The 23,486-nt window shown below is 39.7% G+C and overlaps 1 protein-coding gene across 3 annotated transcripts in view; it reads left to right on the top strand.

Moving 5' to 3' along the window:
- Nucleotides 1–3,201, top strand: part of STAMBPL1 (STAM binding protein like 1) — a 56,135-nt gene extending 52,934 nt beyond the window's left edge. The window contains exons 8-10 of one of the 3 annotated variants that reach the window (XM_066243146.1): nucleotides 1,001–1,113; nucleotides 2,005–2,104; nucleotides 2,795–3,201. In XM_066243146.1, the coding sequence (XP_066099243.1) occupies nucleotides 1,001–1,113; nucleotides 2,005–2,104; nucleotides 2,795–2,851 (270 nt within the window). In that variant the 3' untranslated portion in view covers nucleotides 2,852–3,201. Of the gene's footprint in view, nucleotides 1–1,000; nucleotides 1,114–2,004; nucleotides 2,105–2,794 lie in introns of those variants that run through there. The other 2 variants (XM_066243145.1, XR_010727093.1) reach the window with 2 other exon arrangements.
- Nucleotides 3,202–23,486: the final 20,285 nt, after the last annotated feature.

Here is a 23,486-nt window from a genome sequence, read left to right as displayed (position 1 = left end):
AGGTTGACTACTACTGATTTAAATGGTCACATTCCTTTTTCAAGGGTAATTGGGATTGACTGTGAGTTTTAAATCATTATGAGTGCAGGTATTTTTCCTTTTTTTAGAGAGAGACAGAATGAGAGACAGACAGAGAGAGAGAGAGAGATAAGAAGCATCAACTTATAGTTGCAGCACCTTAGTTATTCATTGATTGTTTTCTCATATGTGCCTTGATGGGGGGGGGGGCTCCAGCTGAGCCAGTGATTCTTGCTCAAGCCAGTGACCTTGGGCTGAAGCCAGTGACATTTGGGCTCAAACCAGCAACCATAGAGTCATGTCTATGATCACACACCCAAACCAGTGACCCCATGCTCAAACTGGCGACCTCGGGGTTTCAAACCTGGGTCCTCAGCATCCCAGGTCAACACTCTATATTCACTGCACTACCACCTGGTCAGGCTGGGTGCATGTATTTTTCATATCCAAGTATGAACCTCTGATTTGTCTCTTGTAAACACAAGTGTATACATAGCCAAAATCCTGAAAAATAATTCTTTTAATTTATAATCCCTTCCTTCTCATCATGAGCATATTTACTGGCTGTGCAAGATGAGTCCCAAACACCTTCAACAACAGAACTCTCATTTGTAGGGAATGGCAATCCACAAATGGATATATAGCACCATGTGGTGAATTTAGTGAAAATTTTCCTTTTCTGACCATGATTTTGTGATGATTAAGAATCTATTCAAAGCCTCTGGCAAATTAATTTTCAGTTCTGTCTTTCCCATTAAGCAGAAAGGACATGAATAATTCCAAGAACATCTTCTCAGTTGTAGTTATTCCAAAGATGAAAAAAGGGAAGGTATATGTCTGCAAGACACTTTTTTAAAATTTGTATTTGATTAATAATGGTAAAAAAGAAAGAGCAAATAACTAGAGTTTTCTCTCAGCACGGGCCTTGGTCTTGGCCAAGACTTGGGTACCCCAGTGAGATTGTCCTCTCGTATTTTTACAGACTCATCCAACCCAAACTGCTTTCTTATCCAGTGTTGATCTTCACACGCACTGTTCCTATCAACTCATGTTGCCAGAGGCAATTGCCATTGTGTGTTCACCAAAGCATAAAGAGTAAGTGCAACTATTGAGGAGCTCAAGTAAGGCTTTGTCTGGGGCTGCTGGGTTTAAGTGTGTCCAGTACCTGGTGGAGGCCTTTGAATAGGCAGGCACACCAGGCCCTTGGGGAAAAGAAGACTGGTGACACCAGCTCCCATGTACCTATAGCTCTGCAATCGTGCTTTCAAGGTCCTTTCAGTGGGAGATTTACTGCTTCTCTTTCTTCAGTTGACATGACCTTGAAGTGGATAAACTGAATGTTATTCCAGTTTGCCATTCGAGACTTTAGTTCCACGATATTATTTCCTGTTGTAGAAAAATTTCTAGCCTTACTTGAATTAGCTCCAAAAACTCTCTAGGTTTGGGAGACAATGATTACTGTAAAGTGATTATAAGCAGAGGACTCATATAACTTATATAGGCATCCCGTCTCTATCCTCAGGTGGTGTGTTTAGCACAGTGAGGCCCAGCCTCTTTATCCCTGATACCAGCCCATCATGGATTGATGTGAGGAAACTATATAGGTGATAGTCTATGTAAAGGGCATAGCACAGTGCCTGGCACCCCAGCCAGCATGCCATAAATATTTACTCTTACCTCTGTTACCATTGCTAGAACTCACCTTTTCCTCTGTGGTCTCACACAGGAGTTCATTATAATTTTGCCCATTACAGCCCTGTGGGAGCTTGGAGTTAACACAACCCCCCTCCACCCACCCCCTGCAGTGTTACTTTCCTCTAGGCCAGTCGTCATAAAATTGGTTCAAAGAATCAACGTGGAATTCCTAGTTTGGGTTTCTTCCTTCATCCTACTTGAGGAATATGTATGCTTGTGCCATTCAAATGAAGCATCTGGAGAGCCCAAACGATCTTTAATTTTTTACCTGTATTTCACCCTGACACTTAGCACCGGCATCTTCAGACTCACCAATGCTGGTATGCTTGAGGTCTCCGCTTGTAAAAAGAAGGGCTTCCACCCGCACACCAAGGAACCCAGGCTGTTCAGTGTGAGTAGACACTGTTGCTTAGCTTCTGCAGATATTTACTTTTTTACCTCTTTTTTTTTTAAATTAAAGAGTATAATACGGGATAAAACATTGTATTACTTAATTTGTCGTTTTCTTGTATAGAAAAAAAAATCATTCTTTGTAATTTTTTCTTCTTATTTTATTTATAAGGGAATGCCAGTAGTTCTGTAGGAGAGTTAAGTTGTCATTCTATTTATGTTTTAGTGTGACACTTAAATATAGTTTTCTTCAGACTCTAAGTAACCAAACAGTTATTAAATAAAATCATATTAAATGTCTCATGAATGATTTCCACTTCATGTGGCCACATGAATTTTTTCATGGCAGTTCAATGAAAACTGTAATCATACTTCTTGAATAGCTTTGTAGAGCCCCTCCCTCCCAAAAAAGCTGTTTAGTACAGCTTTTCTTTGTAACTGATTCCTCGGTGGTTTTCTGGCTGTAGCATCTGAGAAACATTCTTTTGAAGTTAGCACTTATTTAAAATAAAAATTACTTGGTAACCTCTGTAAATATTTTCTTGTTGAAAATGAATAAACCTGATTGTATTTGTTCTAATTGGAAATATTTTAAAAATTAGGAACATTTTTAAATTAGGAATGTTGTGTTTTCTCCCCAAAGAGAATTCTGTTAAACATTATGATCTAAAGCTCATTTCTTCTTTCCTAGATATGCAAACACGTGTTAGTAAAAGACATAAAGGTAGTTGTGCTGGATCTGAGGTGATATGTTCTGAAGATGAACGCCGTCAACGCCAGATACCTGCCCATGGACTTGTGGTTGCTGGATTTTCTTACGATGTTTCCAGAAAAGACTGATATTTTATATTTATACATTTTAGATCAGAAAGTTTGATATTTATTGCTCTTGCACATTTTGAAGTTTTGGTGTTTTTTTTTTTTTTTTGGTTGCTCTGTCTCATGAGTGGTCACAATGATGTTAAATCAATACCTACTAATGTACCCAAGGACTATGACCAGATAATAAATTGTGCTGCAAACAATATGACTGGTATTTAAAGAAATCTCTGCATACATTTTCAGAGCTTTAGATGTTTTGCTATATTTTTCTCTCATTTCTATGCAATGTAATTTCAAACAAAAAATGCTGAGTACCAGGTGGGCTCCTAGGCAGGCCATTTGGTACTGCAGCCTTTCGTGTGGTAGAGGTTGAGCTGTTTCCACATGTGTGACGACACAAGCTGAATATGACAGAGCCCACCCTGGGTTTTCACTGTCACCAGGTTCCGGGCTCTGAGATGTGTCTGCAGTGAATTTTAGTGTAAGATACCAGAACAGCCCTGGCCGGTTGGCTCAGTGGTAGAGTGTCCTCCTGGCGTGCAGAAGTCCTGGGTCCGATTCCCGGCCAGGGCACACAGGAGAAGCGCCCATTTGCTTCTCCACCCCTCCCCCTCTCCTTCCTCTCTGTCTCTTTCTTCCCCTCCCGCAGCGAGGCTCCATTGGAGCAAAGATGGCCCGGGCGCTGGGGATGGCTCCTTGGCCTCTGCCCCAGGCGCTAGAGTGGCTCTGGTCGCGACAGAGCGACGTCCTGGAGGGGCAGAGCATCGCCCCCTGGTGGGCAGAGCGTCGCCCCCTGGTGGGCGTGCCGGGTGGATCCCGGTCGGGCGCATGCGGGAGTGAGTCTGACTGTCTCTCCCCATTTCCAGCTTCAGAAAAATACAAAAAAAAAAAAAAAAAATACCAGAACAGTGAGCTTCTGCTCAGGGTCTGATGTCAGAGGGCTTGGGGTCACAGGCAGGTCATTCACTTGATTTAGAGGACTGAAAGCAAAGATGCTGGAGAAAGGAATAAAAAAAGACTCAGATATGAAGGGAAAGCTTGTTACTGTGACAGTCAACAGGTGTGACAGAGACACGAGAAGACACGAGGTGTAGGAAACAACTGGTAGCTCTCAGCCAGAAGGAATAAATAGGAAAATAATTTTAAAAGAACACTTATCAGTTAAAGTCTCCCTTTATAAATCGATGCACAGGGAATAGGAAGAAAAATATATTTATTCTGGAGAAGATGACATAAATACAATGTTGGGGAATTACTAAGGCTTGGAGTGGGATTTGTGACTGGTACTTAAATGATAAAAGCATTCACCTGAATCGAAAGATATAGAATAATAGAAGAAATGGGAAACTTATGCACTATGTTGGCAAGTTGAATTAGTAGGGAAAACCTGAGGGTAGAAACATTGTAGAGAAAATTTAGCTGCAAATATTATATAAAGAAGAAAGGATGAAGTAATATCGATGAAGGAGCAAAGTTCAGCCATGGAGGTAGATGCCACCTGAGCATCTACACAGGGTGACAGTGAGGCACGTGAGGTAGTGACAGGGTTCAAATATCTCATCATCCATTGTACATCGTGTTCAGCTAAAGGAGATCACGCTAACCTTGAACTTGCGTAACTAGCTGTTTTGTTTCTCTGAAAAAAGATTTAAATGAAAACCAATAAGGAGAGAAAAATGGATGTTGAATTGACTGACACATTAGAGAAAAATATTGATGTTGATGTGTCTGAGAGATATGAATAATGGGCTTGTTTTGGAAATACAGCATTTCCAGTGACCCTGTAAGGCAGGGGTCCCCAAACTTTTTACACAGGGGGCCAGTTCACTGTCCCTCAGACTGTTGGAGGGTCGGACTATTAAAAAAACTATGAACAGATCCCTATGCACACTGCACATATCTTATTTGAAAGTAAAAAAACAAAACAGGAACAAATACAATATTTAAAATAAAGAACAAGTAAATTTAAATCAACAAACTGACTAGTATTTCAATGGGAACTATGCTCCTCTCACTGACCACCAGTGAAAGAGGTGCCCTTTCTGGAAGTGCGGCAGGGGCCAGATAAATGGCCTCAGGGGGCCTCATGCAGCCCGCGGGCTGTAGTTTGGAGACCCCTGCTGTAAGGGCTACTTTAATAGGGACTAATGACTGACATACACAGGGACGTCCCTCAGAAATTGAATGCACACGGTGGCTTCCTAGACATTCCCAGTGGGGTGAGCACAGGAAGGCAAGAGAGAAGCCACCCCGGGCACCCACCCAGCCAACTCCTCGCTGCTCAGCCTGGATTTTGCAGGAGGCAGTGGGAAAGCTGGAATGTTGGGCACTGAGCCCAGGGACAATTCTGAAAGAGAGGTGGAAACTGGCAATGAAAAAACAAACCAAGATGGACAGAAATGGTCAAATGACAAATCCAGAACAATTTAGAAATGAGTTTGATGTCCTTTATTCAAGGGAAACCTGTCTATGGATTAGGGGAGTATAAGACATCACAGCAGTGGAGCTCTCTTCCCAAAGGCTGTTTGGCCAAGAATGAGTTTATAGTGCTAGAAGAGACAACAGAAACGGTGTGATTGGCTGGGAGGTTCGGAATTTCCTTAGAAAGCTAGATTGTCCTCTTCTAAGGTTAGGTGAGCCAGCTAAAGCAGAGTCGGAAGATTGTGATTGGTGTTAGGTTTCCTTGGCAGGTGTTTCCTGTAAGTGCAAGCTGATTTAAGTTTAGATTTGCAACATGGGGCAGGTCTCCATTTTGTGGGTCCTGACATATGAGTTCACTTGATCAGCATTAACATAGCTTCTCTGGGAATAATTGATGCCACACATTTCTGTCTCATACTAGGTATATGTATGACTCTATAGATCAGGAAAATGGTACAGACACGCATACGAAGCAGGGTGGCAGAGACTCATATTCTGAGTCAGAGCACCTGGGTTCAACTTCCAGCTCTGCCACACCCAATACCATGCTTTATGACAGGGTGAAAACCCAATACAAGAAGTTCCAAAGCAGGGCAATTTCTGGGATGTGGGCCGATCATGGAGCTCAACTTGCCAGGCTTTAAGCGTTAGGCTTACCTGGGTATTTGCTCTGTCCCACTGTGCCCTTGTTTCTAGCTCTTACACAAGCTAATCCCCTATGATATTGTAATTTATAAGGAAGATGTATTTGGACATTCAGATGGCAAAAATAAATTTCTCATATAGAATTTGTCTTCCTTCATTGCTTCTGGCTTGCAACTTCCCAAACCCTTGGGATTTCCTGAACTATATGAACAGTAGAAGTATCTTTGGTCAAAATATTTGGTTTTTTGTTCTCAGTTCCTGAAAATATTTCAGAGTTAAGATGGTAAAATGGGAGTCTTGTTATTCATTGCAAGCTTCTTTCTACCACAACTGCATTTATGTTAATGAGGTAACATTTGGAAATCACCTAAGGATGGGGCTGGTTGCTAGGGGAACCAACCATGTGACTGAAGGGTGGGAACTGTTCCCAACCTCTGATTTCTGAGAAGGGGTAAGGAATTGGAGGTTGAATAGATCACAGATAGCCAATGATTTAGTTAATCGTACTTATGTACTGAAACCTCCATAAAAATCCAACAAGAGGGGGTTCAGAGAGCTTCCGAGTTGGCGAACCAGATGTTTATATTGTACTACTAGGTCCCAAACTCCACAAAGTTAGGGACCTTATGTATTTCTTTATCTGGCTGTTAATTTGTACCCTTTAATATCCTTTGCAATAAACTGGTATTCAAGAGAGTAAAGTGGTTTCTGAGTCCTGTGAGCTGCTCTAGCAAATTAATTGAACCGAAGAAGGGGTCATGGATACCTCCATTACAGCCAGTCAGAAGCACAGAAAACCTTGCAGTTGGCATCTGCATGGGGTGGCGGTGCAGCCTTGTGGGACTGGGTCCTTAACCTGTGGAGTCTGATGCTGTCTTCAGGTAGATAGTGTCCAAGTGGGTTGAATTGCAGGAATCTAGTAGATGTCTGAGAATTGCTTGGTGATATGGGAAAACCCCACAAACATTGAAATTGCAGTGCCATCCTTTTACCTCTGTCGTTGAATACTCAAAACTCTTTACTACTCAGCACATTTGTGGAGGGGTAAAATTTTATTGCAATGTAATTTTAAGTGTATAGAAAAGTTGGGGCCCTGGCAGGTTGGCTCAGTGGTAGAGCATCAGCCCAGCATGTGAATGTCCTGGGTTTGATTCCTGGTCAGGGCACACAGGAGAAGCAACCATCTACTTCAACACCTCTCCCCCTTTCCCTTTTTCCCTTCTCTCTCTCTCTCTCTCTCTCTCTTTCTCTCTTCCACAGCCTTGGCTTGATTGGTTCAAGTGCTTCGACCCCTGGCACTGAGGATGGGTTCCTGGAGCCTCGACCTCAAGTGTTAAAAATAACTTGGGGAGATGACGTCAGAGTAATGGCGGGGTAGGAAGCGATACCGATAAATCTCCCCCAAAACTCAACAAGATCTTCAACCAGAAACAGAAAAACCTATACTTGGAGCTTCCAGATGCTTCGCAAGACACCCAAAGGTATGATTGAGTGAAAAATTGGCTAAATATATAACCAAACCCCGAAGGAAATAGGGAGTAAGAAATGCTCTGCCTTCCTCACTAACCTAAACAGGGTGGCTTTCTCTGGTAACTGTGAATATAGAAACTGAGGCGGGCAAAGGGGGTGAATAGATCCAGGCCGCCACGGCACAAACGGCCGAACCAGGCTGTGGCATAGAGATCCAAGCCGAGGAAAATCTGATCCTGTGGCAACCCGGGCAATACAAGCTAACACTCGCGCCAAACCCAAACAAAGAAAGACAAGCGGAGCGGCCATTTTACCCGGTCTCCTGGTCGGTACGCAGTTAGTGGGCGAGAATTTCTTCCTAGAGTGTGGTGCCCGTGTTGCCCCATGGAGAGGCAGGGTCAGAGGCCTTTCTGTGGGCCGAGGGCAGAGTCTCTGGGCAGCTCCAGCGCCCTGGGAAAGCCACGCACGGGAGGGAGTGAGAACTAATCCCAACGGTGGAGATTTTCCGTGCTGGAGGCTGTTTCACTCAGAGGGAACCGCAGCCGGCCTCATATCCTGGTTTGCGCGCGCAGATAAGGAGTGAGCGATTCCTCCGAGTACCTCGGCAGTGTGCGCCCGTGTTATCGCACAGAGGGGCAGAGTCAGGGGCCTTTGTGTGGGCCAAAGCGGAATCTCAAGCGCCTTGCAAAAGCCGCGCACGGGGACGGAGCGAGACTCAATTCCAACGCTGCAACTTTTCCCTACGGTTGGGGGTTTCACTCAGAGCGTGAGACTGCTGGCCGGATATCCTGGTCTGCGTGCACAGACAGTGAGTGAGAGTTTCCTCCAAGCGCCCCGGAAGTGGGTGCCCGCCTGTGTTACCGGACAGAGTGGCAGAGCCAGTGGTCTTTGAGTGGGCGGAAAGCCCGCCTGATTATGCTAGCAGCTCTGACTGACTGAGCCTTACCCAGAGCCCTATGCTGAGTGGAAATAGAGTGGGGAGTTGCCAGCTCTTTGAGCCTCTTACTATCCAGGCAGAGGCAGCAGCAACCCCATAGCTGGATTCTCAGGCGACTAATTGAGGAAGGAAAGACTAGGAGAAAGGCTCCAGGAACACGGACTCTCTCACTGTCAGAGCCTATAAATGCTAATGAGCTTCGACTGCCAATAAGACTAAAGCACAATACATGACATTGCCATAGAGACTTATCAACTGCAAACCTCTACCTGAGCGTGCCAAAGGGGCAGAACCCGGGGTACAGAGTCACGGACCAGGAAGAGGGAGAGAAAAGAAAAAGCAAGAAGATAACCTCTCAAAATCAAGAATAATCTGCAGACTTTATAACCTATCCCATTTTATTATATTTGTTCGTTTGTTTCTCTTATCTTCATCTTGATACTTTTTTTTCCTCCTCCAATTTGGCCGATTAACTCTCTACCGGTCTTACTCTCTCCTCTCCTTGAACTACACTACCCATAAGTGTTACATCTCCCATTATCTTTTCTCTTCTCTTCCTTTCTCTCTATGAGGATTGCACTCCAAAACCCTTAACTCTCTCTCTCTCTCTCCTTTCTTTTTTCTTCTTTTAGTGGTTCCCTCTTTTTTTCTCTCTCTCTTTCTTTTCTCCCTCTATATTAGTTTCTTCCTTTCTCCTTTACATCTCCTCTCATTCAAACCTCAATAACAAACAAATTATCTTATCTGGGACTCAAACCTATGTTTGTGGCATTTTGGGGGGTTTTTACTTCACCTTTTTAACTCACTAGCAGTGCTCCCATCCCTGGCTCTCCATATTATCTAGTTCTTGTTCCACTAAATACAATAGTAATTTTTTAATTTGTCCCCCCATTTTTCCGTTTTCCTCTTATTCCTCTCATCATAACTCTTAGACAACCAACACCTAAAAGCAAATCATTTTATTCTTGACCCAAATTTTTTCCTTATTTGCTTTTTGTGGGTCCATACGCTCTTTTTTTTTTCTTTTTTTTTTTCCTTTTTTTTTTTTTTTTTTTTGCCCCTTTATTACTTTTCCCCAATTCAGGCCCTCCATTACAGGCATTGTTTGTTATAATTCACAGTCCACCACAAGATTTTGTCAAGAAAGAGGGGAGAGGAGAGGAGAGGAAAAAAGGAGGGGGGGGAATAATTTCCTTTTTTAAAAAAAATTTTTATTTTATTTTATTTTTCTTTATTTCATTATTATTTTTTTTAAAAAAAACAACTCTTTTCGATTTTTTATATTTTTTATTTTTTTAAACTTTTTATTCTTTATTAAATCTCATTAATACTTTCAACAAAACCACCCTCAGATGCCATTAAGGAAGAGAAAATTGAATATCATGGATACAAAAGAAAGAGAGGTAACACAGCTAGATGAGGAAAAATCTATGGAGAAAAAATTTAATATATTGGAAACCTTGGAGCTAAATGACAGAGAATTCAAGATAGAAATACTAAAAATCCTCTGAGATATACAAGAAAACACAGAAAGGCAATTTAGGGAGCTCAGAAAACAACTCAACGAACACAAAGAATATATGTCCAAGGAAATTGAAACTATAAAAACAAATCAAACAGAGATGAAAAACTCAATTCACGAGCTGAAAAATGAAGTAACAAGCTTAGCTAATAGAACAGGTCAGATAGAAGAGAGGATTAGTGAAATAGAAGACAAGCAACTTGAGGCACAACAGAGAGAAGAAGAAAGAGACTCAAAAGTAAAAAAAAAATGAGATAGCCCTACAAGAATTATCTGACTCCATCAAAAAGAATAACATAAGAATAATAGGTATATCAGAGGGAGAAGAGAGAGAAAATGGAATGGAGAACATACTCAAACAAATAATAGATGAGAACTTCCCAAGCCTGTGGAAAGAACTAAAGCCTCAAGTTCAAGAAGCAAACAGAACTCCGAGTTTTCTTAACCCCAACAAACCTACTCCAAGGCATATCATAATGAAATTGACACAAACCAACAGCAAGAAAAAATACTCAAGGCAGCCAGGGAAAAGAAGAATACAACATATAAAGGAAGGCCCATTAGATTATCATCAGATTTCTCAGCAGAAACTCTACAAGCTAGAAGAGAGTGGACCCCAATATTTAAAGTCCTGAAAGAGAGGAACTTTCAGCCACGAATACTATACCCATCAAAGCTATCCTTCAAATATGAAGGAGAAATAAAAACATTCACAGATACAGAAAAGATGAGGGAATTTATCATCAGAAAACCCCCACTCCAGGAATTACTAAAGGGGGTTCTCCAATCAGATACAAAGAACAAAAAAAAAACAGAGCCACAAGTAAAAGCTCCAAGAAGAACACAATAAAACCAAATTTAAACTGTGACAACAACAAAAAGAAAGAGGGGGAGAAGATGGAGATTAACAGTAGCAAAGGACAATGGAGTGCAAAAGTACTCACAAAATAGTTTGCTACAATGAACAGGGTAGGGACCCTTTTCATTACTCAAAGGTAACCACCATTGAAAAAACCACCACAGAAGCACATGAGATAAAAAAGATAGCAACAGAGGAAAGATGTATGGAATACAACCAAATAAAAACAAAAGATAGAAAAACGAAAGAGAAGGATCAAACAAGACACAAAACCAACAGAAAGCAAGATATAAAATGGCAATAGGGAACTCACAAGTATCAATAATTACACTAAATGTAAACGGATTAAACTCACCAATAAAAGGGCACAGAGTAGCAGAATGGATTAAAAAAGAAAATCCAACTGTATGCTGCCTACAGGAAACTCATCTAAGTAACAAGGATAAAAACAAATTCAAAGTGAAAGGCTGGAAAACAATACTCCAAGCAAATAACATCCAAAAAAAAGCAGGTGTAGCAATACTCATATCGGATAATGCTGACTACAAGACAGGAAAAGTACTCAGAGACAAAAATGGCCATTTCATAATGGCTAAGGGGACACTGAATCAAGAAGACATAACAATTCTTAATATATATGCACCAAACCAAGGAGCACCAAAATATATAAGACAGCTACTTATTGATCTTAAAACAAAAACTGACAAAAATACAATCATACTTGGAGACCTCAATACACCGCTGACGGCTCTAGATCGGTCATCCAAACAGAGAATCAACAAAGACATAGTGGCCTTAAACAAAACACTAGAGCACCTGGATATGATAGACATCTACAGGACATTTCATCCCAAAGTGACTGAGTATACATTTTTCTCCAGTGTACATGGATCATTCTCAAGAATTGACCATATGTTGGGCCACAAAAACAACATCAGCAAATTCAGAAAAATTGAAGTTGTACCAAGCATATTTTCTGATTATAAAGCCTTGAAACTAGAATTCAACTGCAAAAAAGAGGAAAAAAATCCCACAAAAACGTGGAAACTAAACAACATACTTTTAAAAAATGAATGGGTCAAAGAAGAAATAAGTGCAGAGATCAAAAGATTTATACAGACTAATGAAAATGACAATACGACATATCAGAATCTATGGGATGCAGCAAAAGCAGTGATAAGAGGGAAGTTCATATCACTTCAGGCATATATGAACAAACAAGAGAGAGCCCAAGTGAACCACTTAACTTCCCACCTTAAGGAACTAGAAAAAGAAGAACAAAGACAACCCAAAACCAGCCGAAGAAAGGAGATAATAAAAATCAGAGCAGAAATAAATGAATTAGAGAACAGAAAAACTATAGAAAAAATTAATAGAACAAGGAGCTGGTTCTTTGAAAAGATCAACAAAATTGACAAACCTTTGGCAAGACTTACCAAGGAAAAAGAGAAAGAACTCATATAAACAAAATCCAAAATGAAAGAGGAGAAATCACCACGGACACCGTAGATATACAAAGAATTATTGTAGAATACTATGAAAAACTTTATGCCACTAAATTCAACAACCTAGAAGAAATGGATAAATTCCTAGAAAAATACAACCTTCCTAGACTGAGTCAAGAAGAAGCAGAAAGCCTAAACAGACCTATCAGTAGAGAAGAAATAGAAAAAACCATTAAAACCTCCCGAAAAATAAAAGTCCAGGCCCTGACGGCTATACCAGGGAATTTTATCAAACATTCAAAGAAGACTTGGTTCCTATTCTACTCAAAGTCTTCCAAAAAATTGAAGAAGAAGCAATACTTCCAAACACATTTTATGAGGCCAACATAACCCTCATACCAAAACCAGGCAAGGATGGCACAAAAAAAGAAAACTACAGACCAATATCTCTAATGAATACAGATGCTAAAATACTAAACAAAATACTAGCAAATCGAATACAACAACATATTAAAAAAATAATACATCATGATCAAGTGGGATTCATCCCAGAATCTCAAGGATGGTTCAACATACGTAAAACGGTTAATGTAATACACCATATCAACAAAAGAAAGAACAAAAACCACATGATCTTATCAATAGATGCAGAAAAGGCTTTCGATAAAATACAACACAATTTTATGTTTAAGACTCTCAACAAAATGGGTATAGAAGGAAAATATCTCAACATGATAAAGGCCATATATGATAAACCATCAGCTAACATCATATTAAATGGCACTAAACTGAAGGCTTTCCCCCTTAAATCAGGAACAAGACAGGGTTGTCCACTCTCTCCACTCTTATTTAATGTGGTACTAGAGGTTCTAGCCAGAGCAATCAGACAAGACAAAGAAAGAAAAGGCATCCATATCGGAAAAGAAGAAGTAAAGGTATCACTTTTTGCAGATGATATGATCCTATACATCGAAAACCCCAAAGAATCCACAAAAAGACTACTAGAAACAATAAGCCAATACAGTAAGGTCGCAGGATACAAAATTAACATACAGAAGTCAATAGCCTTTCTATATGCCAACAATGAAACAATTGAGAATGAACTCAAAAGAATAATCCCCTTCACGATTGCAACAAAAAAAATAAAATACTTAGGAATAAACATAACAAAGAAAGTAAAGGACTTATATAATGAAAACTATAAACCATTGTTAAGGGAAATTGAAAAAGATATAATGAGATGGAAGAATATACCTTGTTCTTGGCTAGGAAGAATAAATATAATCAAGATGGCTATATTACCCAAAGCAATATACAAATTTAATGCAATTCCCATCAAACTTCCAATGACATTTTTTAAAGAAATAGAGCAAAAAATCATCAGATTTATATGGAACTATAAAAAACCCCGAATAGCCAAAGCAATCCTAAAGAAAAAGAATGAAGCTGGGGGCATTACAATACCTGACTTCAAACTCTATTATAGGGCCACGACAATCAAAACAGCATGGTATTGGCAAAAAAATAGACACTCAGACCAATGGAACAGAATAGAAAGTCCAGAAATAAAACCACATATATATAGTCAAATAATTTTTGATAAAGGGGCCAACAACACACAATGGAGAAAAGAAAGCCTCTTCAATAAATGGTGCTGGGAATACTGGAAAGCCACATGCAAAAGAATGAAACTGGACTACAGTCTCTCCCCCTGTACAAAAATTAACTCAAAATGGATCAAAGATCTAAACATAAGACCTGAAACAATTAAGTACATAGAAGAAGACATAGGTACTAAAATCATGGACCTGGGTTTTAAAGAGCATTTTATGAATTTGACTCCAATGGCAAGAGAAGTGAAGGCGAAAATTAATGAATGGGACTACATCAGACTAAGAAGTTTTTGCTCAGCAAGAGAAACTCATAACAAAATAAACAGAAAGCCAACTAAATGGGAAATGATATTTTCAAACAACAGCTCAGATAAGGGCCTAATATCCAAAATATACAAAGAACTCATAAAACTCAACAACAAACAAACAAACAATCCAATAAAAAAATGGGAAGAGGATATGAATAGACACTTCTCCCAGGAAGAAATACAAATGGCCAACAGATATATGAAAAGATGCTCATCTTCTTTAGCTATTAGAGAAATGCAAATCAAAACGGCAATGAGATACCACCTCACACCTGTTCGATTAGCTGTTATTAGCAAGTCAGGTAATAGCAAATGTTGGAGAGGCTGTGGAGAAAAGGAACCCTCATCCACTGTTGGTGGGAATGTAAAGTAGTACAACCATTATGGAAGAAAGTATGGTGGTTCCTCAAAAAACTGAAAATAGAACTACCTTATGACCCAGCAATCCCTCTACTGGGTATATATCCCCAAAACTCAGAAACATTGATACGTAAAGACACATGCAGCCCCATGTTTATTGCAGCATTGTTCACGGTGGCCAGGACATGGAAACAACCAAAAAGCCCATCAATAGATGACTGGATAAAGAAGATGTGGCACATATACACTATGGAATACTACTCAGCCATAAGAAATGATGACATCGGAACATTTACAGCAAAATGGTGGGATCTTGATAACATGATACGAAGCGAAATAAGTAAATCAGAAAAAAACAGGAACTGTATTATTCCATACGTAGGTGGGACATAATAGTGAAACTAAGAGACATTGATAAGAGTGTGGTGGTTACGGGGGGGAGGGGGAAATGGGAGAGGGATAGGGGGTGGGGAGGGGCACAAAGAAAACAAGATAGAAGGTGACAGAGGACAATCTGACTTTGGGTGGTGGGTATGCAACATAATTGAACGACAAGATAACCTGGACTTGTTATCTTTGAATATATGTATCCTGATTTATTGATGTCACCCCATTAAAAAAATAAAAAATAAATAAATAAATAAATTAAAAATTAAAAAAAAGAAAAAAAAATAACTTGGTTGTGAGCATGGCCCCCAATGGGCAGAGCATCAGCCCTAGATGGGTGTTGCCAGGTGGATTGGTTCCAGTTGAGGTGCATGCTGGAATCTGTCTCTATCTCCGCCCTCTCACTTAGAAAAGAAGAAAATTTTTTTAAAAAAAAGTTGGAAGAATCATATAAGCAGCTATCCTTTACCTAGTCTAACTTATTTTCAGGTCACCATGTTATCCACTGTTTCTATATTGCTCCACTTACTTTACTATTATCTATCTATATCTATCTATCTATCTATCTATCTATCTATCTATCTATCTATCTATCTATCTATCTATCATCTATCTCTCTATCGTAAAGAGACTCAATATATCCAGACAGCTTATTTAAATGGTTTAAAGCAGGGGTCCCTAAACTTTTTACACAGGGGGCCAGTTCACTGTCCCTCAGACTGTTGGAGGGCCGGACTATTAAAAAAAACTATGAACAAATCCCTATGCACACTGCATATATCTTATTTTAAAGTAAAAAACAAAATGGAAACAAATACAATATTTAAAATAAAGAACAAGTAAATTTAAATCAACAAACTGACCAGTATTTTAATGGGAACTATGCTCCTCTCACTGACCACCAATGAAAGAGGTGCCCCTTCCGGAAGTGCGGCAGGGGGCTGGATAAATGGCCGCAGGGGCCACATGCGGCCCGTAGGCCGTAGTTTGGGGACGCCTGGTTTAAAGGAAAATGACTAGGGAGATAATTTCTGTTTTTCCTAAACCATTTGAATAAGCTGGCTGGATGTATTGAGTCTCTTTAACACTAAATATACACTTCAGTGTATGTATTTCTAAGAAAAAAAGACTCTCTTAACCATAGTAAAATTATCAAAATCAGGAGTTTAATATGAATAAATACAATATTATTATCTCTAGTCCATACATAATTGTCATCAATTCTCTCAATAATGTCCTTTGTTGGCCAGAATAATCAGTCTGGAATCACACATCACAGTTTGTTGTCATATTCCTTTAGCCTTCTTTCATCAGGAACAATTCCATGGCTTTTTCTTTTTCTTTTTCCTTTAGTTTGACATTTCTAAAGAATATGAGACACTTATTTTGTAGAATAATTCTTAATTTGTGATAAGCTCATGTTTCCTCGTGATTAGATTCTAGTCACACAGCTGTGGCAGAAACGCCATAGAAGTAACGTATCCTCAGTGCCTCGTGTAAGGAGCATGTGATGTGGGTCTGTCCCACTTTTGGTGGTCTTCACTTAGGTTACTGGCAAAAGCAGACTCACCAAACTTCTCTCGAATAAAATGACTATTCCACCTTGTAGTCAGTAAGTAACTTGTGTGGAGATATTGTGAAACTACGTGAAGATTCTTTAAGACACTGCAGACTGGTTCTTCAGGGACACCCTTCCCTCAGAAATTGTTTCCGGCCACCTCGGGAAATCCTGAGCTGGCTGTCCTTTCCTTGATCAACAGTCTTCTAATCATCCCTCAGTCTCTCTATGCATCCTTCAGGCACTTACCTTATACTCTAGCCCACCTTTCTTCTCTCTTTCACTTATTTGAATTTCCTTCTCCAGCCATTTTTTCCCTGCGTCTCCAGTTTTGCCCTTGACAGGGTCAAGCTGACAGCATCTAACTTCTCTTCCCAATGTCTTGTATGCCAACCACAGCTTTCCTAGACTTTGCTTCCATCCTGGCTTTCCGAGTTGCTTAAATAACCTTGTTTGCAGGTACTAGCATCCACTAGAAAATGCTATGATTTGTTTTCTAAAGAGGGGTATTCTCTGTACTCCGTGTGTGGATGAGATAACATTTCTCCCTCACTGGTCGATTCCCTGATACTGGCATTGTGCCACCCAGATTCTGTTCCATTTTCATGCATGAAGAGCCTGCTATGCATAGCTCAGTGTCTTGTTTCTGCCTTATGACAACTTGTCGGCTTGGAAAGCTCAGGTCTTAGACTATGGAAGTAGAGCTTGGTTTGCCCTATGCATGGGGACTTAAGGCTACAGACACCACCAGCTAAGGGCAAATTAACTGTAAGTCTGGCTCCACAGACAACCTACTCTTCCCTGAGTGATGCTTTCCTCAATTTCTTAACATCTGAAGACACAAAAATATTCTGACATACTTGATCAAAGGAAAATGTTATATAATTTATTCAAGTAGAAGTGCCTGTTTGAACCTGGGATGATTGATAAAAGAGACCCTCAATGTAGAAATCAAAGATACAACAGTAGGCCAAGAGGATGAAAAATAGAGGTATCTGATGAAAAAAACTACAGCTATTGAATGGCACCTAAAGATAGAAAGGGCTTAATTGAAAGCCAAAAACATAGTCTCTTAGATTTCAGCAAAGCATAGTAAAAGTGGGTATGACTATGCGAAGCCAATTATATCTGTTCTGAATATCAAATTACAAGATAACCCATTTTTTACTAAAAATACATGTGTCTACCAACAAAGTGGGGCATTCTTAGCATTTTTATTTCTTTGCAAGGAGAAGCCAAACCTCAGGCATGAGGTAAAGTTTGAAATGTTGTTCGTGAAGGGGATGTGGTTTTCTCATTGTCCAGTACAGACCCAATGAACCAGACTTCCTAGGAGAACTTTGTCACAGAGCTGAAGGGCTTTTGGAGGCAGCAAACCAGTGACGTGCTCCGGCCTGGCAGAGTGAGTGCCTGAGGCTCTGCCTGAACAAAGACACATCAGAAATGCAACCACATCTTAGAGAGACGGCTGGCCAGGGAGTAGAGCCCATGTTGGCCACCCTGGGACCCACGTGAGTGTGAGTGTGCACGCATGTGTGGATATGAGTGTGTATGCGTGTGTGGGTGAGTGTGAGTGTGCATGTGTGTGGGTGCATGTATGGCCACCAGCATTCCTTGCATGAGCTTTCCTTTGGCAGATCTCATTCACAGTAGGCTGGGTAGCTCCCTCTTTTGAATATGAATCAATTCCAGAGCTCTATGTGTCAATCTCTTACCTCTTAAGGCAAAGATAGTTCGTTTCTGTTCAGACTTGTGTTTCTGTTGAAAATTAAACCATTGAGCCTGAGAGACTTTTGTTATTTTGTTGTTGTTTTGTTTAGTTTTTTAGCAAGAGAAAGAGAGAGAGGAAGCAAGCGAAAGATAGAGACAGGAAGGGAAAGAGACGAAAAGAATCAACTTGTTGCTTCACTTTAGTTGTTCATTGATTGCTTTCTCATATGTACCTTGACCAGGGGGCTCCAGCCAAAGTAGTGACCCCTTGCTCAAGCCAGAGACCTTGGGCTCAAGCCAGCGACCTTTGGGCTCAAGCCAGTGACCATCCAGTCATGTCTATGATCCCATGCTCAAGCCAGCAATCCTGCGTTCAAGCTGGTGAGTTTACACTCAAGCCAGAGACCTTAGGGTTTTGAACCAGGGTCCTCAGCGTCCCAGGTTGTTGCTCTATGTACTGCACCACCACGTGGGCTAGAGAGTCCCTTGGTTTTTTGATAGAAGTCCTAACCTCCAGTAGCTCAGCATGTGACTATATTTGGGATAGACCCTTTAAAGAGGTAATTAGATTAAAATGAGGCCACTAGAGTGGGCCTTGATTTGATAGGACTGGTATCCTTATAAAAAGAAGAGGTCAGGACACAGCCAGAGGGCAGAACATGTGAAGACACAGGGAGAAGACAGCCATCTACAAGGAGAGAAGTGTCAGAAGAAATCAAACCTGCTGATACCTTGATCTCTGACTTCCAGCCTCCAGAACTGTGAGAAAATAAATTTCTGTTGTTTAAGCCACACAGTCTATGGTATTTTGTTATTGCAGTTTGAGAGCAAACTGATATAATATTTAATAAGTATTTACTGAAGTTATTGTTTTCTTTTTTCTCAAAGACTGAATGGAAATTACTTTCTTTGTTGTCATGCAGAAATCATTCTCTTCTCCATAAACTTCGTGACTGATAGAAGTGCAAAGCAGGATATCTATGGGTTATTCTCAGCTATTAAATATATTCCTGGATTCTTTTTTTTTTTTTTATAATTTTATTTTTTTAATGGGGTGACATCAATAAATCAGGATACATATATTCAAAGATAACAAGTCCAGGTTATCTTGTCGTTCAATTATGTTGCATACCCACCACCCAAAGTCAGATTGTCCTCTGTCACCTTCTATCTTGTTTTTTTTGTGCCCCTCCCCACCCCCTATCCCTCTCCCATTCCCTCCTCCCCCCCGTAACCACCACACTCTTATCAATGTCTCTTAGTTTCACTATTATGTCCCACCTACGTATGGAATAATACAGTTCCTGTTTTTTTTCTGATTTACTTATTTCGCTTCGTATCATGTTATCAAGATCCCACCATTTTGCTGTAAATGTTCCGATGTCATCATTTCTTATGGCTGAGTAGTATTCCATAGTGTATATGTGCCACATCTTCTTTATCCAGTCATCTATTGATGGGCTTTTTGGTTGTTTCCATGTCCTGGCCACTGTGAACAATGCTGCAATAAACATGGGGCTGCATGTGTCTTTACGTATCAATGTTTCTGAGTTTTGGGGATATATACCCAGTAGAGGGATTGCTGGGTCATAAGGTAGTTCTATTTTCAGTTTTTTGAGGAACCACCATACTTTCTTCCATAATGGTTGTACTACTTTACATTCCCACCAACAGTGTATGAGGGTTCCTTTTTCTCCACAGCCTCTCCAACATTTGCTATTATATATTCCTGGATTCTTTTTAGTAGATTTTGCTTGTGGAAAAATTAGCACTATATTTGAGATACAATGTCATTAAGGCCACAACCTAAATTGGGTCAATATTTTCCCCCCAATTCATTCATGCATCTGCCACATGGGTTGTGCTGAAGACTTCATTACTACAGTGGTTTGGACATAGATTTAGGTTTCTGTTACAAAATCAGCTTCAGTGGTCCCCAAAGCAGAAAGCAGATGTTTCTTTTCTGGCATGTTTTGCAGAGTTATCTACAAAGAGAATGTGTTTTTGTGAATGCTTGAAAAATGTCATGTATTTAGTAATTATAAAGGAAGAAAGTTAAACTTACAGCTCCTTGTTCTTCTTAGAAGAATTTAGCTTGTTATTTATTGTGATAAATAGACAAAGAACTCATCTCTGTTTCTTTAAGAAACTTGTTTCCTTTTTAGTATCTTGGCTCTTTATGAGGCAAGAATATATTTTCCTTGGGTATTGCTGACAAGAACATTGTTTAGTGACTCTTAGAGATTCATAGTGCTAATATCAGAAAAGGCTTTTTAAAAAATTATCAAAAAGCATGTCTTACTCAGTTTGGCAGCTATGACAAAAATATCATAAACTGGGTGCTTTAAAAAACACATACTTATTTCTCCCAGTTCTTGAGGCTGAAAGTTCAGATCAGAATGCCAGCCTGGTTGGCTTCTGGGTGAGGGTTCTTTTCTTGGTTTGCTGTGTCCTCATCTGGTGGTGAAAGATCATCTCTCTCCTGTTTCTTCTTATTAGGGCACTAATCCCATCATAGGAACTTCATCCTCATGCCCTAATCACCGCCCAAAGGCCCCCACCTCCAAATGCCATCACATTAAGAATTGGGCTTCAACATAAGAATTGAGGTTGCAGGGGACACAAACATTAAGTGCATAATAAGGCAAGTACCAAAAAGCCATTTTTTTTCTCATTTGCTATGTTTTATGGAAGCTCTGCTGTACCATCTAAGCTCCCATTCTTATATTAAAAAATAGCAATTTAGATGACTATGTGAATAACTATTATTATATCCCCTCTGATTAACTGTTAAAATACCTTCAAATGAATTTAAGGAATTACTCCTTAAGAAGAGAGTGTTCAAAATAATTGACAATTGATTACATCATAGTAGGCATTAGGTTCCAACTCATGGAAGCCCCAACTTCTTGACCAAAAGGTTTTTTAAAAAATTAAAACAATATATTTTTATATAACACTGTTCATAATTATGCTTTTAACTTTATAATTGCTTTTATAATTAGAGGAATTGAATAAAATCATGTTGGCCTATATGTTTGAATAATCAAAAGAGAGCTAGAGAAATGGAAAAAATGAAGATAACCAGGGTAGAGTACATTATTTAGAAAAGAAACGAAGATTTTAATTTGTCACTGTGGTTTCCCAGAATTCAGGGTATGGTTGCAGAGATGCAGAGGATGAGGGAGAGAAAGTAGAAAAACAGAGAAGGACCCTGGGGAGGGTAGAGGAAGAGTGCTTGCTGTAAACTGGCTATAATTTTTTGAAGTAAATGTCTTGGGCATCCTCAGACTACAAGACATTCTAAAATCAAATGGAGATAATTAGTTTAGATTTTGTTTTGTTTTGCTTTGCTTTGCCTCAGGGGGGATTAACTATATACATCTGCATCAGGTAAATAAGAGTTGACTGTGGAAACTTAAAATTGTTTACTCAAAATAGTCATTGTCCAGGTGGGTCCTGGATGTGACAATGGAATGAGTAGTGAATCTGTGTTCTTGATTCTGAAGAGGATGTTTAAAATTCCTCTCCACAGCTTCTGTAGAAGAAAAAAGTGTTTACAGATCGTTCAAGAAGTAAGCTTCCTTATGAGTCCTCCTAATATAAAGGCTGGTAAACAAGGAAAAGAAAAAAAGCAACTAGATTACCTTTGTTCTATTTCTCAGTTTGGGCAAGGTTTCAAACACTGGGGAACAAAATTTTTGTTGCATCCACAAAAACACTTGTTCTTACCTAATTCGAGTGTGCTGATCTCAAATTTGACATTAGGTTTTCCTCTGTAAGCTATAGTTTCTTTGCAATTCAAGATTTTAGGTTTTCATCTTATTGTAAAATTTTCAATATTTAGTTTAACATAATGAAGTAGAATGTCTTCTTGGGCATCATCTTTGTGAAAATATAATAATTTATATAATGCAGTAAATACACAAATACACTAAAAGATATGATTGCAACAGAATTTGTCTACAATTTCGAAATAGAACATATTAAAACACTTATTTTAATCATAAAATTTGCGCAAAACTTATTTAAATTCTATTCAGGCAAAAATTTGCATTTGTAGCTCTTACGTTTGTGTACTTGTTAAGGACAATCTAGTTTGATGCTTCAGCAGTAGTCTGATCATCACTAACAGCTCCAAGATTTTCGGGAAACTTATCAAGGTGACTGTTCAGGAGGTGAATCTTAACGCTCATGTTACATCCAATGTTGCGGAAAGCCAACAGCATCCTTTGAACCAGAAGTTCATAGTTTTCTGCTTTTTTGTTGCCAAGGAAGTTCTTTGTAACTGCCGCAAAAGACTTCCATGCTGCTTTCTCTTTCTTATTTATCTTCCTGGCAAATTCTTCATCACGTATGAGGGTTTGAATTTGAGGTCCATCGAATACACCTGCTTTTATCTTCTCGAAAGACAAGGCAGGAAAAGCAGAAATATGTCGAAAGCATTCACTTTCTCAATTCAGAGCCTGAACAAACTGCTTCATTAAGCCAAGTTTGATGTGAAGTGGGGGGAAAATGATCCTGTCCTGATTAACTACAGGTTCATTCACAATATTTTGCATCCCTACTTCCAGAGCTTCATGTTTTGGACACTCCTTCTGTGTCCAGTGTTTCTCCCGAGCTCAGCTGTCCCACAAACACAGAAAGCAAGGATATTTCATGAAACCTCTCTGTTGTCCTAGCAGGAAATTTGCCATTTTAAGATCCACACAAATGAGCCTGACTAGGCGGTGGCGCAGTGGATGGAGCGTTGGACTGAGATGCAGAGGACCCAGGTTCGAGACCCCGAGGTCGTCAGCTTGAGTGCGGCTCATCTGGTTTGAGCAAAAGCCTACCAGCTTGAACCCAAGGTTGCTGGGTCCAACAAGGGGTTACTCAGTCTGCTGAAGGCCTGTGGTTAAGGCACATATGAGAAAGCAATCAATGAACAACTAAGGTGTTGCAACGCGCAATGAAAAACTAATGATTGATGCTTCTCATCTCTCTCCATTCCTGTCTGTCTGTCCTTGTCTATCCCTCTCTCTGACTCACTCTCTCTGTAAAAAATACATACATTAAAAAAAATCTTTTTTAAAAAAAGTAGATCCACACAAATGATCCAGTTATGCTTCTCATACTTCAGAAAGTCGAGGACAATTTTTACGTCATTCTTACTAAGTCATTCAATTTGGGTTGGCTAAACTGCTGAGGGGTTAATGACTGCTTGGCATCAGAATTCAGATTCTACCACCATTTCTTCATGCATCTTATCAAAATACACTTGATCACCAAGTTCACTTTCTTCGTCCTTAGAAGAAATAAAACCATTGAAAACTAGAACCGGGAG

The sequence above is a fragment of the Saccopteryx bilineata genome, chromosome 9 (assembly GCF_036850765.1).
Source record: "Saccopteryx bilineata isolate mSacBil1 chromosome 9, mSacBil1_pri_phased_curated, whole genome shotgun sequence".
Classification (NCBI taxonomy): Eukaryota; Metazoa; Chordata; class Mammalia; order Chiroptera; family Emballonuridae; genus Saccopteryx; species Saccopteryx bilineata.
Note: the sequence above shows the minus strand (reverse complement) of the source record. Positions and strands in the feature narration are given on the sequence as shown.